Below are 16,791 nucleotides of genomic sequence, written 5' to 3'. Positions count from 1 at the left end.
AAATGCGTTCGTTATTGTGACGCAGAAGGTTACCATAGAAACATGACAGCTCTCCAAATGCACCCTATATTTCTTCTTTACTTGCTTAAATCTCAAAAATGAACTCGGTGACCCCCACTTTTTATTGTAGAATCGTAATTAGCAATCTAAGATAGAACTATCGGGAAAGTTCTAAAAAGTTCCTGGGACCTGATTCAGAGCTACCTTAAATTTTCGAAGGGTCAAATGTCACAAAACTACCAGTACTTCAAAGTACTGGTGGCTCAGTTGGTTGAGCATCGGGCTGTCATGCGCGAGGTCAAGAGTTGGAACCCCGGCCGGAACAACACTCTTAAGGAGAAAGTGCTTCCTTTGTAATTCCATCTGGTTAGACTTTCAACTTCTCGGATAAGGACTCTACACTGTAGGCCGCATCTCACAAATACCTTCCATGTTCATAAGTTCCCTGTGGGACGTTTAAGACCCAGACACTCTTCGAGAAAAGTAGAGGGGGATAGAGTCCCCGATATTGGGGCTGTACTGTTCTATCCAGCAGAAATGGCTGGCTTGGCGCGATGTCGTTAAAAAGACTTGTGGTGTACGAGGTCACCTAAGCAGAAACAGCCACAAGTCGAAAACGTCTTTGCCGAGTGCTGGAACATGTAGATGTACGACATGTAGATGTAACAAGTGCACAATATTCATTACCTGGTAGCGCCCGTTCGTTGATCCTCGGTAACAGTTCAACAAAAGCTGTGCCTGGAGGCTTGCTGTTAGCGATAGATTTTTCCATAGAAATCCTTTCATCCTCGTCATTCCACTTCTTCGAGGACATCAACTTTTGTTTTAGTGGTTGGTAGATCTTTGAACATAAACCACATTAATAGATAGATTTATAACCTAACCATAACAGGTTTTTTCAATACGGCATGATGAAGCACATTGCCGGGATGTTTTGCCTCCGAATTGGAGAGCGCTAAAAAATATGGAAACAATGAAACGTGAACGACGTATCTGGTATTGAAGTACTTCGATAAGACTATTTGCAACTATGCAAGCTTCTTTGGACGTGAAACAAAATTGGAAATGAGATGACTCATAAATCACCCATTGGCTGGTGGAAATGAGTCAGAATTTTTTCTCCTAACCTCCTTTTGAAGTGAGCTAAACATACCGAAACTGGTTTTATGGCCTTTATTTTGTTTGGTGAAATGCGCCCTAAGCATGGTATGTAACGCTTTCCAGGAACACTCAATAAACTTTACTATGAAATAAGGAGAACACCACATGAACATGGGACGATTTCCTTCTTCATGTTCTGCATGCCTTCCCCGACTAAAGCTTCCCTCCGCCAATAATTTTATGAACATACCTCCGTTGGTAGATGGAAAAGTTGAAAATCGCTTCGCTTAAACATTGAAAGAGATTCGAACGCTGCACAAGCCACAAACGATTCCTGAAATAAAAAGGAAACTCTAGCAAAATGGTATCACAGGAGTAATGACTCAAAACAATTGACAACGCAGTTGCATGTGATTTGCGGCTTATTGTGGTACAAATAGGTTGGACAGCCATAACGGTCTCCGTGGCCGGTAATAAATTAATATTTAAGACCAGCATACATGTGAACTGTAGATATGAAAGATAGGCCAAATAGTCACTCTGATAACAAAACAGATCTATGTAGCCACCGTAAGATCTATATTGTTTGACTACCGATACACTTGATAAACTTTGTAGTCTGGCCATTCCAACCAGTGTAATCAATTGAGTCATAAATTTCCTGAGTGATAGACTGCAACGCGTCAAATTAGCAAATGACTGCTATTCAGACTGGGGTTCCGTCCCATCAGGTGTACCTCAGGGCACCAAATTAGGTCCCTGGCTCTTTGCATTAATGATAAACGATTTGAAGCATGGTGCTCCGTCACACTGAAAATTCGTAGATGATACGACTGCATCTGAAATCGTACCTAAGGGTGGTGTAAGTGAAGCACAAGGTATAGTTAATGAAGTTACTACTTGGTCCAATAAGAACAGAGTCCAGTTACATCCTGATAAGTATAAGGAGCTAAGAATAACCTTTTCCAAGCAGCCACCAACTTTTGATCCACTTATCATAAATGGAAATGAGATTGAAGTAGTAAAATCAGCGAAACTGATTACTTGGTGTTACCATAAGTAACGATTTGATATGGAACGAACATGTTGATAATGTAATCAAGAAAGTTAACAAACGAATCTACTTCCTAATTCAGTTAAAGAGAGCTAAGGTGCCTCCAAAAGATCTTCCTCTTTTTTATGTGACTTGCATTGGATCAGTAATGGACTATCGGGTTGTGAGTTATTTTAATTCTTTACCTAAGTACCTTAAGTACGAATTTACACGAGTTGAAAAGAGAGCCATTTCAATTATATTGCCCGGATATGATTATATAGCAGGATTAGATAAGTTAGGACTGTCAACTGTAGAACTACACCATCAATTGGGTGAACGATTTTTCCAATCAATAGAAACAAACAAGAGCCATAATTAAGAAAATTACTACCTATGGAAAATATCAATAAATATAATGATCTTAGGAATAAGCATAAATATAAAGCCCCGGTCGCTCGCACCAACCAGGCAAAAAATTCGTTCATCCTGTCCATGTGTGGATGATATAGTATCCACCAACATCGGGACGAAGGGGGACGTCTTCCTTGTCCCGGTTGGTGTTAGTGAACATTTTGAATACCTTATGTTTTCTTCTTTTTTAATTGTTTTTAATCGTATTTATTATAATAATAGATAGTTTTTTGGGGTTTTTTTAAGAGAGAAATTATGTAATTCAGCTAGTCAGCAAATAGTTTTTAATAAACTGCTACTACTAGCAGTTTCAAAGAAAACTGAAATTCCTAGGCTTGAACGGAACTGAAATCAACGTGTTTGACAATGCCATTGGCAATTTCATGCCGCTACAGCAAAGACGCAATCAAGTCAGCTAAGGTGATGAGAACTGCCCAGTTTTCAGTTGCCCCGCAAACTTAACAATTACGTATACAACTGTACTTCCAGGACTTGACCATGCAGCTTTATTGTATAATAATAATAATAATAATAATAATAATAATAATAATAATCTTTATCTAACCACAGTACAATTCAATATAAAAACCGTATGTACAATTAAAAATTACACACCAAGTATAGATAAAACTACGTAAACTAGCTACTTTAACTATCCAACCAATATCAATAAAATAAAAGCTGCTTTCCATGAATGCCGTGTTTAAAATAATGGCTTAGATAGCCTCTTTAATGAGTCGTTTGAATTCATTGAGGGAATCTGCTTTCCTTAGTTCTAAAGGCAAACTGCTCCATAAAACTGCGCCATTATAGCTGCTTTTGTAGAAGTTTGTGCGCGGTTGCGGAACATTTACTTTATTCACAGTCTCTCTGAAACAATAACCAGAATCGCGATGAACAAATTTCGAACCGAGATACTCAGGCGCTAGTAACTGTAGGGACTTAAATACCATTGTTTCTCTTTCAATTTGTATTTGAGAGGATTGGGTTTCCATCGTAGGAGTTCAAATAAATTATTGACATCGGCGTCATAGTTAGAGTAGGTCAAGACACGGGCTGCTCTGTTTTGTACTTTTTACAGTTTGTCCTAAAAAGTTACTCCATTATTTCGCCAAACAATACTGCAGTAATTGAAATGCGGTTGTACTAGGGCCTGATAAATAGAATGTAAGGTCCCATAGGGGACAAGATGCCTGATTTGTTTTATGGCCCCAGTACCAGAAGCAATTTTCTTTAGTGCTTAATTTATCAATATGGCTTCTCCAAGTAAGCTTATCATCGATAAGCACTCCTAGCACTCCTAGTGATTTAGCACAAGTAACATGCTCAATAGGAGAGCCATTGATTGAAGGTCTAGGAGGAACTGTTAAAGTACACAGTCTCTGTCTTGACCCAATAAGCATAAATTCAGTTTTTGTCATATTAAGCGTGAGTTTATTTGCTATCAGCAAATTGCTAACATTTACTGAACCATCGTTTAGATATGATTGAATATTGTCAGCGCTGAAACCGGCGTAGGTTAGGTGAATATCATCGGCATACCGTCTTGATTGACAATTTGAAAGGCAATTTGGTAAATCAATAATATACAGTAAAAATAACAGCGGTCCTACGATAGTGCCTTGAGGAAAACCACAGCTTAATGAACAGCTCCTTGAGCGCGACCCATTACCTGAGCATCTCTGAATGCCGTTGTCCAAGTATGACTCAAACCAAGAGTGCTCGTTATCGCATATGCCATAATTGCTTAATTTAGATAAAAGGACTTCGCGACTGACCGTAGCAATTGTCATAATTATGACTGTGCAACCACACTCTTTATAAAATAAAATGAAAGGTACACGGTATTTTGCACGCGTATGCATTTCATATCCAATAATTCCTACCGGGTGTTGGGTTAAGGACCATAGCAAAGAAAGAACTTCGCTCTTGAAATCCTAAAAAATAAACAGAACATAATGCAACTTTGTGAGTAAATTTAGCACAAAACTTTCACAGGTTCTGTCGGGACAGCAAACGCATGCACTGTACCTGATAATCTTGTGAATCAGTAGCCAAACTGGGTACAATGCTGAACAATTGACATAAGCTGTGGAGTACAGCAGATCTTCTATCCAATCTAAGTTTCACTGAAAGGACTTTCCAAGCAGTGCACAAGTCTACCACCTATCAAGAGAAAAGGTTCTGTCACAGAATCGTTCGCAAGTAGACACAGCTGCCACGGGTTTCAGCCATGCGCCACTTATTGCTATAGTTTTCCTTCAGCACTGATTCCTTCACAGCGTAAGGGGGCTAGCAATCAGGCTACCAAACCGTTGCTATGGACTCCTTAAAATAGTCATTTCTCTAGCCCCTATAACTCTACAGTTATCCTTTTTCGACAAGTGTGTTCTATTTAACATTTCTTTGTCTGGTTCTACTCACAACCATATCTGATAAATCACGTGACGAAAACTCAGCGAGTTAACTGTTTTTCACTAATTTTTAACGCAACAGGATAACAAAATTCTAACAAAATCTGTAGCATAATATTTCTCAAAAAATTATGACATCATAAGGCCCTCCTTTGAAACACTTTTCAAAATATCAGTTCCCTTTTTTGTCCAAATAGAAATTCCATGCTACAGTTTACGAAAGATAATGGGACGGGTCCCATCCGGACTTTTTACATGTTTTTCACTTAGACGCTCGGCAGAGGACTGGGACTAGTTGCGTATGCGCCTTCTGATTGAAGTGATATCAGATTGCCACTGAAAAAGTTAGGGGGTGTTTACATGAGAAAACTCGCACCGAGTGACTTCCTGATCAATTTTGTACCGCATTTACATGATGACTACAATCTGAAACAGATTGAATGGAAAACTGAGACCACCCCTCTCCACTCACTCATCAAAATCGGTTGCTATGGTGATATCTCTATCTCGGTACTTTGACAGAAAAGGGCCCCGAAAGCCTGTATAGAACTACTACTTGGCCTTCATGCGACTTCATTTTTTATTTAGGGGGAAGGGGGCATTTCTATTCCTTTTTATTCTGTCCAAGATTGCATGAGCCCCTGCTCGGCGTTACTAGTTGCTTTACTTTGGGTAATCATGTCTTTCTGTAGTTAAGAGCCACCTCCCTTAAGAAACTGAAGAAAATTAGTATTGTAAACGGCCATGCGGAAGATTTGGGAAGAAAATTTAACAAAAGGCTGAAACTCTTTGCCGCCCATAACGACTTCTAACAACTCTACCACGTACAGACCCAGTTACAGTATACAGTACAAAACCCTCAGCGGCTGAGGGCAGTCATGTTATCAAGAGAAGAGCAAGTTTACCCTAGGCACTGTAACAGTGTAAGGAAGGCTAAAGTTTACGAAACTCATTACCTCAGCTTTACAGAGCTCTTGAAGTGCTTGCAGGGAAAAGGACACCACCAGCACAGAGGGATGATTTTCAGTCTCATTGGGCTTAGTGTTTTGATCAAGCAATTTGGACAACAGGCTCAGTAAATCGGCACCATGCTGAGATGGCCTGAAGGTAATAGAAGAAAAACCAATGAGAGCTGTGATAAAACCTTAAGTTTGCAAATTTCACACAATGGGTGGTAAACAGCACAACACTTAAGCCTTCCCTCACTATTAATTCTTTTTACCTTATTTTGCAGACATCTAGCACACATGCTGCCTTAGAAATTTGAATCTCTAAATTATCCAATTCAATTCCCACTTGAGTGTTATCAGCATTTAGTGCACGCTGAAGGTGTGGAAAGACTCGGTTTTGATTTTCCCAAAGCTTGCACATCAGTCTCAGTGACACTTGCTTCAAGGGGGCAGACTTTCCTATGGTTTGAATTGTGCGCAATACAGGCCCAATGCAGAACTAACAAAGAGATAATCATCAAAAATTACAAAGGAGAAAAATGATCTTCATTCACAAAGTAAAGAGGTCATTAATGAACACCAACAAGTAGCCATTCAGTTTCAGCTGCCTCCGTGGTTAATGCTTTTCTGAAATTTCTTTTGGTTCAGTCCTTCATAATGAGATCCCCATTTAAACTTCTCTTCCTAAACGCTCTCCTACATTCAAGCTACCAACTCTGCACTGTGTTAACAAAGACCACTTTCACAACTCCACATGTATGATCACATGATAATGAAAATCATTAATTTGTGGTTGAACTTGACGGAGAATTGAAGTATGGCCACCACTGTACACTTACCCACAAAGCCCCAAAAATTATTAGTTTACAGCAAAACACAAACACGGCTTGCATACCTTATGAGTAGCAAGTTGCGGTATGGAATACAGCAGACACTGTTTAACATCTGCTTCAACCTCTTTACCAAGTTTGTACAGCAACAATGGTAGAAAATAAAGAGCCTGCAGTAGGAAGATAATACCTTCAATTACAAGATGTGAATGTACATGTAAAGCTGTATAAAATTTAATTTATTAAAACTTGCAAAAAATGTAAAAGGGGTAAAGCTCTTTTGTTTGGATGTGATTTTAATAATATGAAGTCTCCATTCACACATAGAAAGTGTTTCCATCACCACCTTCCTTTTTTGAAGTAAATAGCATGCAAATTAAATTCCTGCTATCATAAAAGACCAAACTTTTATGTAAAACAGTACTGGTAGATGACGAAATTCAGAATCTTTATGTAAAAACTAAATTAAAGTTGTTTGATGTGTACCTTTGAAGGGTCAGTCTTGGCAATAACTGGAATTATATTTAGAATGTCCACTGTAACACAACCTTTTGATGTAAATAGCAAAGCTGAGAGCATAAGCAGAACATGATCCAACACTTGAGTTGAAACTGAGCTCTGCAAACTCTTAAGCCAACACTTAGCTGACACATCATCTCTGCAAGATAATGGAATGCAGTAAATTAGTATGACCTGCAAGGGTCACTGCCATGGTCGTTGTAACAATTTCCAGCCAAAAGGCATTCAGTTCTACCAGAAACTCATAAGGGTTGAAACGTGAAACGGCCCCTTGTGTGCTGGGAAACAAGCTTCCGAATATTCGATTTGCTAAGTACCATATTTGGAAGAACAAGAGAGAAACATTCACCAATCAGTTCGCAAGAACACCGTGACGCAATGCCACCAATGTTCTCGCATGAAATTAAATGGAGCGAGGGGTTTCCAAATATGGTACTTAGCACTGAATATTCGGAAGCTCTGAACGCGCGTTACACGTTTCAACCCTTATGGGTTTCTGGTTCTACCCAACACATCTCGTTCACATTTTGACAACATTTCACCCATGATGTCAAGTACCGGTAAATCCAGAAATACACTGTAAACGATTAGGCATAACATGTTTTATCACCTTTAAGCAAATTCCACAGCAACTTTAATTTCTTAACCATCTGGCCCCAGTTGTTCAAAAGCTTTATCCAATGGATAAGTCACTATATAATTTACATCAAACTTTGGCCAAACGTCTTGTACACACCTTTACTTAGATGTGGTTAGAGTGGCATGTTCACAGTTATGAGGACAAATAATGAAATCTTTGCAGGGATTGAAACTAAAGTTAATTCTGCCCTTTGAAAAAGGGTGTATATTGCTTGTGCATTAAAACAGATGTTTATAGAAATCAGTATTGCCATGATAATTTTTGTAGCCACTTTCGATTTTTAATGTTAAGGTACTAAAATAACAGGTGCATGAATGACAGTGTCCCTTTAAATGGTCCCTGTTAGATGGATATTTGCGTATGTGCGCTCTTCTTTTCCCATTCTTTGCAATGACAATGGACATTGCCGATGTACATGTACATGTAAGAAATCAACCAATCAGCTACAAAAAGTAGCATAATTATTGCAAATTACCTCATTAAAGAAATAAATTCCTGAGAAATGGCAGTCATTTGCCTGATGTACTGACTAAGAACAGAACAGTGGTATGCTGCGGCTCTTGTTGTTACAGTCTAAATAATGACACAGAAAAAAAAATCATAATAATTAATAATAATTTAGAATTTATATAGCGCTTATAAAAACATCCTTCATTAGATGGAGATTGGGATAAACTCTTGTGTGTTTGTCTCAAACATTGTCTGAGTTAATTTAAAAGTTTAACTACATGAAAATTTCTTTGCAAAGGAAGCACTTTGCAACCTCTTCTTCATCTCACTATGAACACTAATATAATGGTACAGGTATATATTGTCATATTTCACTGGCACATACCACACATTCTTCATGATCTCTGATCTGTTTGATCAAACGAGGCATGTCTACTTCTAAATGCCTTAAGATTTGGAGAGCCAAACACTCAACAGACTGGCTGCTGGACGTCCAGAAACTGACTGTCTGCCTTGGTGGAGAGGCGATGATTTGAAGTATTGGCAGCACAAGGAAACAGCAATTGACATCCATAAATGGACTGGAGCCTGAAGTTTGAGATTCCATCATTGACAAGCCTTGAAAATAATAACAGGGAACAATGTTATTGCAGCTTAAGATCTGATTCTTTGCAGGGTAAATCAGAATTTTTCCTGACTATCCCCAACTAAATGCTGAAAAAAAAAATACTTAGAAAGAACTCTTAATTTATTAACCAGGGTTAACATATATCCTGTGGTTCAAATTTTTTCTTGGTTTAAAATTTTCCAAGCCATTGATTTTTCTTTGTTTAACATTCATTATGATAATCATAATCTGAAGCAAAGGAAAAATCAAAATTGCACAAGTTAGAAAAATGTTTAATCCAAAGAAAAGCTTTTATCACTGTAACAATAATAAATATACACGAACCGCCTCATGCACTATACACTTGTGAGAATTTCTGCTTTATCTGGTAAAAACTAAAGTATAAGAGTTAAACCATAAATTGAACTGGTACACAGTATTATAAGACAGAATGTAGTTAATATCTACAGTGTACTATTATTTTATAAGCATTAAACATGTACATGTACTGTAGCTTCTTCCTGACTGCTGTAGTCATGTTTTCTTTTCCAGAAAAACTTTTACTTTGGTTTCCACCTACAGTTTTTGCCGTTAACTTATTTTTCCAGCCAAATTCCATAAGCCATTGTCGAGGCTTTTGGTTCATTCCAGATGACTGTAAATCATTGATTCTCAAAGAAGATTAGAACAGTTCAGATTGCAAATCATGTAGTAAGTTTTTTTTTTTTTTGAATAAAGAATAGAAATATCACACTTACAGAGCTGCATAATGTGGATTTGATAATGTTGAGGACATGTTTAAAGAAGGCTGCTGAGAGTTGGGAAGACACATAACTGAGAAAAGGCCTTTGAAAAATATGTACAAAAATTATTGTTAGTAAACATGGGATATAAATGTATCAGAGCAGGATACGGTGCGCCTTTTCTTTAATCCATAATTCAAAGGTAAGTTGAGTCTCAACTTGATCCTCCACACTCTATTCTGGGGTCTCAAGGGTCAAGACTGCAGTTTCAAGAAGAAACTCTTAATATTAAATAACTATTTGCTAACTAGAGTCAAACAAGTGAAAATAAAATTCTTTTTGAAGAAAGAACAACAATCAGTAACATGCAATAATTTCAATATCCAGTCATTCCTACAGTATATGTGGATGTCCATTTCAACTATATGCTCCTCCATGTTTGGTGTGCAATGTTTGCAGGCTGTAGACTGCAGGCCACAGACTGTATGGCCTCATATTCCCGGTAGGATTTGCTCTTGGTATGTTATTGGTGTTTGATACCAACAAATACCATGAGGATGTTTTATGAAATCTTTACGTCATTTAAGAAAGTGTCAAATATCCGTGATTTCTAGGAGTAACTTGTTTTTGACATGATTGTAGTGAACGTGAATAACCTGCACTTACATTCCTTAATAATAAAGCACTATGAATTTCATGTCTAATTAGCTGGAAACAGTACAATGTTTATTTCAACAAGTTTTATCTCTAAATACACTGTAAAAAAATTCTGGTTTCGAAACTGGTGTAATTTTGTGCGCATAACTTTCTTATTTTCTTAGGAGCCTGGGAACATGGTAAAAATAATTGTTGTTGATGTCACTCTTTTAAGAATATCTTCGGTATGATCATAAATTTACAGCCTGCAATCTGCAGTCACGGCTCTGTGGTCTGCAAATGTTGCACACCCCCCTATGTTGCATAGTTACTAAAACAAGCAATAATCTAAAATGACATAAATGAGCTACAACGATATCTAAAATAAATTTGGACATCTATATCACCCAAAATTAACTTAAACAGACAAAATAGAACACAAATAATTTCTGCACCAATCAAAGCAGTGTTACTGGGTAAACTCAAAATCTTAATTTACACTGTCAACTCTGCACCAATAAAACCTAGTAAACGCTGCTGGGCAAATTCAAAATTTTTGCGCTGTCGGCTCTATACAGGCAAACAGATTTCTTTTACATCTTCATCTCCATGAGGGGTGACAATTAAGAAGGCTTAAGTGAAATGCTAATCTCGCTGTTTGTCAACGTTAGGGAACATGATTGTTACAAATACCTTTCAACAGTAAAATCATGCCCTCTCCCAAACAAATAAATATTGTCTCTCTATGTCTCTAATGGCCTTTAATTATTATTTTCCTCTCTTTCCCCCACCCCCTCCCCCCCCCCCCCCCAACAAATGCGTGTTAGTAAAACCAAGGAACCAAGTGACTCAGGACCACAACTGACCACAATTAGCGTAAATGTTACGTCTATTCAATAATAATAATTAAATCATTGTTTCAAAGCCACATGCAAAGTCAGTGAAATTATTTCTATTTGTCTGTTTTCGCTAATTTTACATGTACACTGTAGGTGATTAGAAACGCCTATAATATGTATTTTAGATACCATTGTAGCTCATTTTAGGTCATTCCTTGTTTTAGAAGTACTTACTATGTTGCTGTGTGCCATCCATAGTCAGCAACAATAATAAATTTATTATTACCTCTTATTATACCTTAGTAAGAACATCACAGGTTCATATTTAGAATTTGTTCTGCAAATTCTCTAGTTTCTAGTTCTCTAGTTTTCATTTGCACAAATGCTACAGTAACTGTCAAAAAGCAAATATATGGCCACTCAAATCAACCCGCTGAACTTTGTGCCCAAGAAAACTGAAAGTAAAGAGATACGAGTATCTTTGTTCAAAATGTTCACAGCGTGAACATTTGGCACGAGTTCATGACATGACTTCATTAGTTTTCACTGTCTTTGATTTTACTCTGACTGTGAATTTTTTTCACTGAATGGGCATCACCCACAGGGTGAAAAGATTTTCAACATTCCCGTCAAGAGTGACCACCCTGTGACAGTGAAATAAACTTCATGGTTCACCAAGAAATCAATAAGCCCCTTTTTCATGTGAAAGGTCACAAATGTTGTTTACAGCTGTACAAGCTTATCATCTCTCAGAGATGCCAATTAACCTCTGGAGATCTAAGAACTGCAGATTTTTTTTCATCCATCCCAACTCAAGACTTGATTCTTACGGATCAAGAATCAAGTCTAGCTTGATGTCTGACTGTCAACTTACCTTTGAGTGGCCACACTGTATTATTTGTACAAGATATGCTGTGCATGATAATAAATTAATGATAAACACAACTCCAATCTGTCAAAATAATGGTCAACCAAAATTATACTGGCAGGTTTTTATGAAAATTCATTTACCTGAGGGCAATATTTTTGAATTTCTTGCAACAACAGAAGCGACATTGTCATGTCTATACCATGGGAAAGACTCTCCCAGCACAGAGATAACAGATGGTTCACAATCAGCTTAAAACGGGGTTTACCTGCAAGACAGAACTATGACCATGAACATCTTCGGTGACTCATTTCAGAAGTGAAAGCTTACAACTGGATATTACAAGGAAAATAAACATTGCTAAGAGGCCTCCTTTCAGTCCAGAGAGTGAGATGCACTTGCGAACAGTTTTACCCACCAATGGAGGCCATTTTACAGGCCTTCTGATAGGGTGCGATTAAAAAATGCAAATTATGCGATTTTTTCAAGGCAGATTGTGCGATTAAAAAGGCCAATTATGCGATAAATAATGTAAATTATGCGATTTATTTTTCTCAGCAATTTTAAGCTTGTTTTATAAGGTTTCAGGATAAGAAAAACACTTTTTTTGCTGCCCTAAAGACATTTTGAACACAAAGGAACAGTAATTACGTATCTCGATCGGCATTAGTTGGGATAAATAAAAAAAATGAGGTCTTCTGCACTACCGGTGCACCACGTTAAAAGTTGAAAGGACACAGCTAAAATGCCAAATGAATGATCAAGGTGCTTGTCAACCACGAACTTCCGAAGATGGTCAATCACAATAGGGCCATACCCCCATTTATACGAGAGAAAATAAGCCGCGGGTTTCTCTGGCCGCGGCTTACAGAAGACTCGAATGTTCACCCTGTACCGTATAAATGGTACAAAATCTACGTTCACGTCTTTTTCAAGCCGCGGCTCATATTGACCTGGGAATATATATTCGTATAAATAGTTCCTTTTGCGTATTTTGTACACCGTGGCTAGAGTAAACCGCGGCTTATTTTCTCTCGTATAAAAGGCCCCAATATTGCACGACCAGAAAAACATCAGTCCATCGTCCACGTGGAGCGTTTCTTGCTTGATCGTGAGCTGTGAGATTGGGCGGAAGGTGGGAACTTCCTTCTTCGTCGAAGAAAAAGCGAGCGTTTTCACAACAAACTTATGCATGAATAAGTTTTTATCAGTTTTCAACGAAAGAAACTACATTTTGCCGAAAAACTTACAACTTCGCTTATTTTTCACAAATCTCTTCTCTAAGAGAAGGCAACTGTGTCATTTCAGTGGTGTGTATATAAGGGCATGTTTGTGTTGCACCAATAGAAGGAGACTCGTACCAGGTCCCCGACATGAAAAATAAAGCCTTGAACCTCGAATGTTTACGAAATCGAAGGTGACAAAGGTTTTTTAGCCTTTTTCCAAGATAAATCATCTTAAAAATGGCGTATTTATGCAGGAATTTCTAAGAAACGTGTTGATTTATGTTTCATTTTATGAATTTTGTGCGTCCTTTTGTGAATTATGCGATTTTTCGTGAATTGTGCGATCGGATGCGATTTGAGGCCGATTGTGCGAAATCGCACCATCGCGTAATATCAGAAGGCCTGATTTTAGGAATGACTACATAGGTTAACTTAACCAATGTTTTTAAGTGCCATCACAGAAACTTGTACAGCATCTGTTCACCGATTTAGATTCGCATGTTTCTTTAAAACCATATAATGATATTATTGTCTCAACCCTGAAGGTTTGGTTTAAATTAAATCAAGATATCACTCTCCCCCTTTACCATAAAAACAACTGAAAGTTCTTTAAACATATAGCCACAGAGGCAAGATTAACTTGCATCAAGCTTGAATTGGATGAATTAAGGAAAAAGGATCATATGCATACAATACATACATGTACAAATTGTATTTCCACTCAAAGTACGAATTTCCATGAACATAAACACTAAAAACACCTACAAAATCTGGGCGTTACTAAACACAGGAATGGAACGGAATATACCGGAATAAACCAGATATGCCGGAATGAGGCAGAATGACACCGGAATGAGACGGAATGAACAAGAATGGTACCAGAATATACTGAAACTATGTTCTCACAATTCTTCATGCAAATATATTACATGTATCAAATTGAATGATCAATCTTTTTTCTGTCCTTCTGACTTCCTTCTTCAAACAAGAAAACACTGCGTTCAGGTTCGATAGTAATATTGTCAACAATCAGGAAGAGAAAAAGAGTCTTCCGCCTGTTTGTGCGAATCTATTCCGTATATCTCCATCATCTGTGGGTCATGGGAAGCAGGCATTAGCAGCAACGGTAATTAGTTTGGGGTTCGCTGAACTTGATTGTGATTGGTCAATACACAATAATTATTATTGACCTGTCAGAATGAAATAAAAATGTTCACAAGTTTTCTGACTCGCACAGTCAAAGCTGCCTTCGAGATCCATAGACAAAACAATTAGAATGTTGCTCTTGCATGCTACTGTATTTCTTCACGAAAAAAATGTTACTTCCATAAGAAATAATTATTCATATTTACCTCGTTATTGAAGTGTTCCAAATGTTACAAAAGGCAAAAACACATGCAATTCCCTTAGGGAATCACGTGACACAACAAAAGCTGACTGAAACAACCGAAAATCGGTCAGTGCTAACTAAAACACCAAATTTTGGCATTTTCAGGTTCATTCCGGTATATTCCGCTTTATTTGGGTGTCATTCCACCTCATTCTGGTGTCATTTCAGCTCGTTTCGGTATATCCCGGTACCATTCTTGTTCATTCCATCTCATTCCAGTGTCATTCCCCTGTCATTCCGCCTCATTCCAGCATATTCCGGATTATTCCGGTATATTCCATTCCATTCCGTTCCATTCCCATGTTTAGTAATGCCCAAAAAATCTTAACCAGTCTGTAATCTTTAATGTTAACAATGATCAAAAAAATTACCACTTTTGCTTTGGAAAGTTGATATCAGCTGCTTAACAGGCTCAGATTTTGCACTGACCACTTGATCAATCCCTGGATTTTTTAACCCATTTGCAATACCTTTCTTAAGTTTGCATCACTATAAAGCAATTTTGACTACTAATTAATCCACTACTAAGTCCCTTCATACATGTACATGTATGCCAGTCTGACCCAATTAAATAATTATGTTGCATATCAAATTACCACTGCTGATGTGATCCTTGTGTTCAAGAAGCCAGTTTGTCAAGGTATGTACAAGAAAAATTGTTTCGGTCAAACATCTGCTATCAATCTGTGAAATACAAAATGTAAAAATCAATAACCGGTATTTGCAAAAATTATCCTGATTCTTCATTGGTTCACATCATGATTAAACAGAGGGTCAACATACAGTAAAGTGTATTACAAAAGTGCAAAAACAAAAAAAGTTTTTAGCATCAAGAATTACAGCACTTACACAACCCATGCTAACCTGGTAGGAAGGTAGAACAGATATCAAGAAATCTATGATGCAATCAGCAAGCTGCTTTTTGTGATAAATTCCTTTGTGAAACTTGTCATCATTTTCTTCAGAAAAGAAATATCAAGCACATGATTCATGTGTACAGCACTCATTAAATCATGATAATCCAGAGAAAATTTTAATATTACAGTGTGATGCGCCTTACCGTGGCCACCTAACAAAGTATTTTACAAATTGTCCGCTAATCTGGATGTGTGAATTTGATGAAAGACACGACTCCTTGTAAAGTTCGCACAGTTGTCAGCTGAACACCATTGCATGAGTTGTCGAGTTGACATATTTACACTTAATCGTTAAATGTGAAAGTTTGTTGGGAGACCATGGTAAGGTGCATTGCACTATAAACTTTCTAAAAATTAAAAACTTAATGATTATCTATGACATGTTTAATAAAATAATACATGTACCATATCAACGTGTCTAATGTCCTGGATTATCTGCCTGGGCAGCAGGTACAATGTACAAAAGACATGTCACAGGTCACAGATCACAGGTCAATCTGGCAAGCATGAATCTTTGATATTCTGTTTACATTAATACAGTGTGTAAGAGAATACGGCTTCCTTTAGTGAGATTCCAATCCCTTTGAAGGAGAGTAGGATAATTTGTCAATAATAGACCTTTTTCGCTTGTACATTTTGTTTTCCCAATACAAATCATGTGATAATATTCAGGAGGATTGGTCCTTTGTTTTGCTCATTAAAAAGAGTGCATGCAAGCATGAATATGTCTGCATGCACTATTTTGGATCGAATTGATGCAGCAATAATATCAAGAACACTTATAAAAATAGTAAATCATCAGATGTCAAATCTCCGGAAGTTGATGTCTCTGTGTTTTCAGTGTTGATAACTTGTAACATTCCAACATGCTTTAAATTGGCCTGCACCAAACAGGAAATACTATGCACTGATGAACATTCAGTCACATACATGTACACCACCATACCTAGGCAGCATCTCAAAAGAGTGCTAGCAGTCTGTAAAAGAGCTCTATGAAGCTGTTGTCTCACATGTTGATCAACTGTGGGTTTTGGATCCTGAAGCACAAACTTGAAAAAAGGTTCTATCATCTGTATAATGGCTTTTGGCTCATCATTACTAGAAAATTAAAACCAAAAACAAAAGTCCCTGCTATTTTTATTTGGATGCATACCTTCTGTCCTATATAACCCCCTTTATGCCAGTTAATAGCAAGAGTTTTGACAAGTGTGCAC

At 37.5% G+C, this 16,791-nt stretch overlaps 1 protein-coding gene across 1 annotated transcript in view; it reads right to left on the bottom strand.

The window, feature by feature from the left end:
- Positions 1–12,238, bottom strand: part of LOC138039113 (focadhesin-like) — a 34,366-nt gene extending 22,128 nt beyond the window's left edge. The window contains exons 1-12 of the mRNA XM_068885296.1: positions 12,188–12,238; positions 9,717–9,804; positions 8,737–8,969; positions 8,377–8,474; positions 7,229–7,400; positions 6,808–6,912; positions 6,185–6,411; positions 5,919–6,063; positions 4,580–4,714; positions 4,435–4,485; positions 1,352–1,435; positions 688–841 (exon numbers count right to left, since the gene is read on the bottom strand). Of these exons, the coding sequence (XP_068741397.1) occupies positions 688–841; positions 1,352–1,435; positions 4,435–4,485; positions 4,580–4,714; positions 5,919–6,063; positions 6,185–6,411; positions 6,808–6,912; positions 7,229–7,400; positions 8,377–8,474; positions 8,737–8,969; positions 9,717–9,726 (1,414 nt within the window). The 5' untranslated portion in view covers positions 9,727–9,804; positions 12,188–12,238. The remainder of the gene's footprint in view (positions 1–687; positions 842–1,351; positions 1,436–4,434; positions 4,486–4,579; positions 4,715–5,918; positions 6,064–6,184; positions 6,412–6,807; positions 6,913–7,228; positions 7,401–8,376; positions 8,475–8,736; positions 8,970–9,716; positions 9,805–12,187) is intronic.
- Between the last annotated feature and the right edge of the window lie 4,553 nt (positions 12,239–16,791).

The sequence above is a fragment of the Montipora capricornis genome, chromosome 2, assembly GCF_036669925.1.
Source record: "Montipora capricornis isolate CH-2021 chromosome 2, ASM3666992v2, whole genome shotgun sequence".
NCBI lineage: Eukaryota > Metazoa > Cnidaria > Anthozoa > Scleractinia > Acroporidae > Montipora > Montipora capricornis.
Note: the sequence above shows the minus strand (reverse complement) of the source record. Positions and strands in the feature narration are given on the sequence as shown.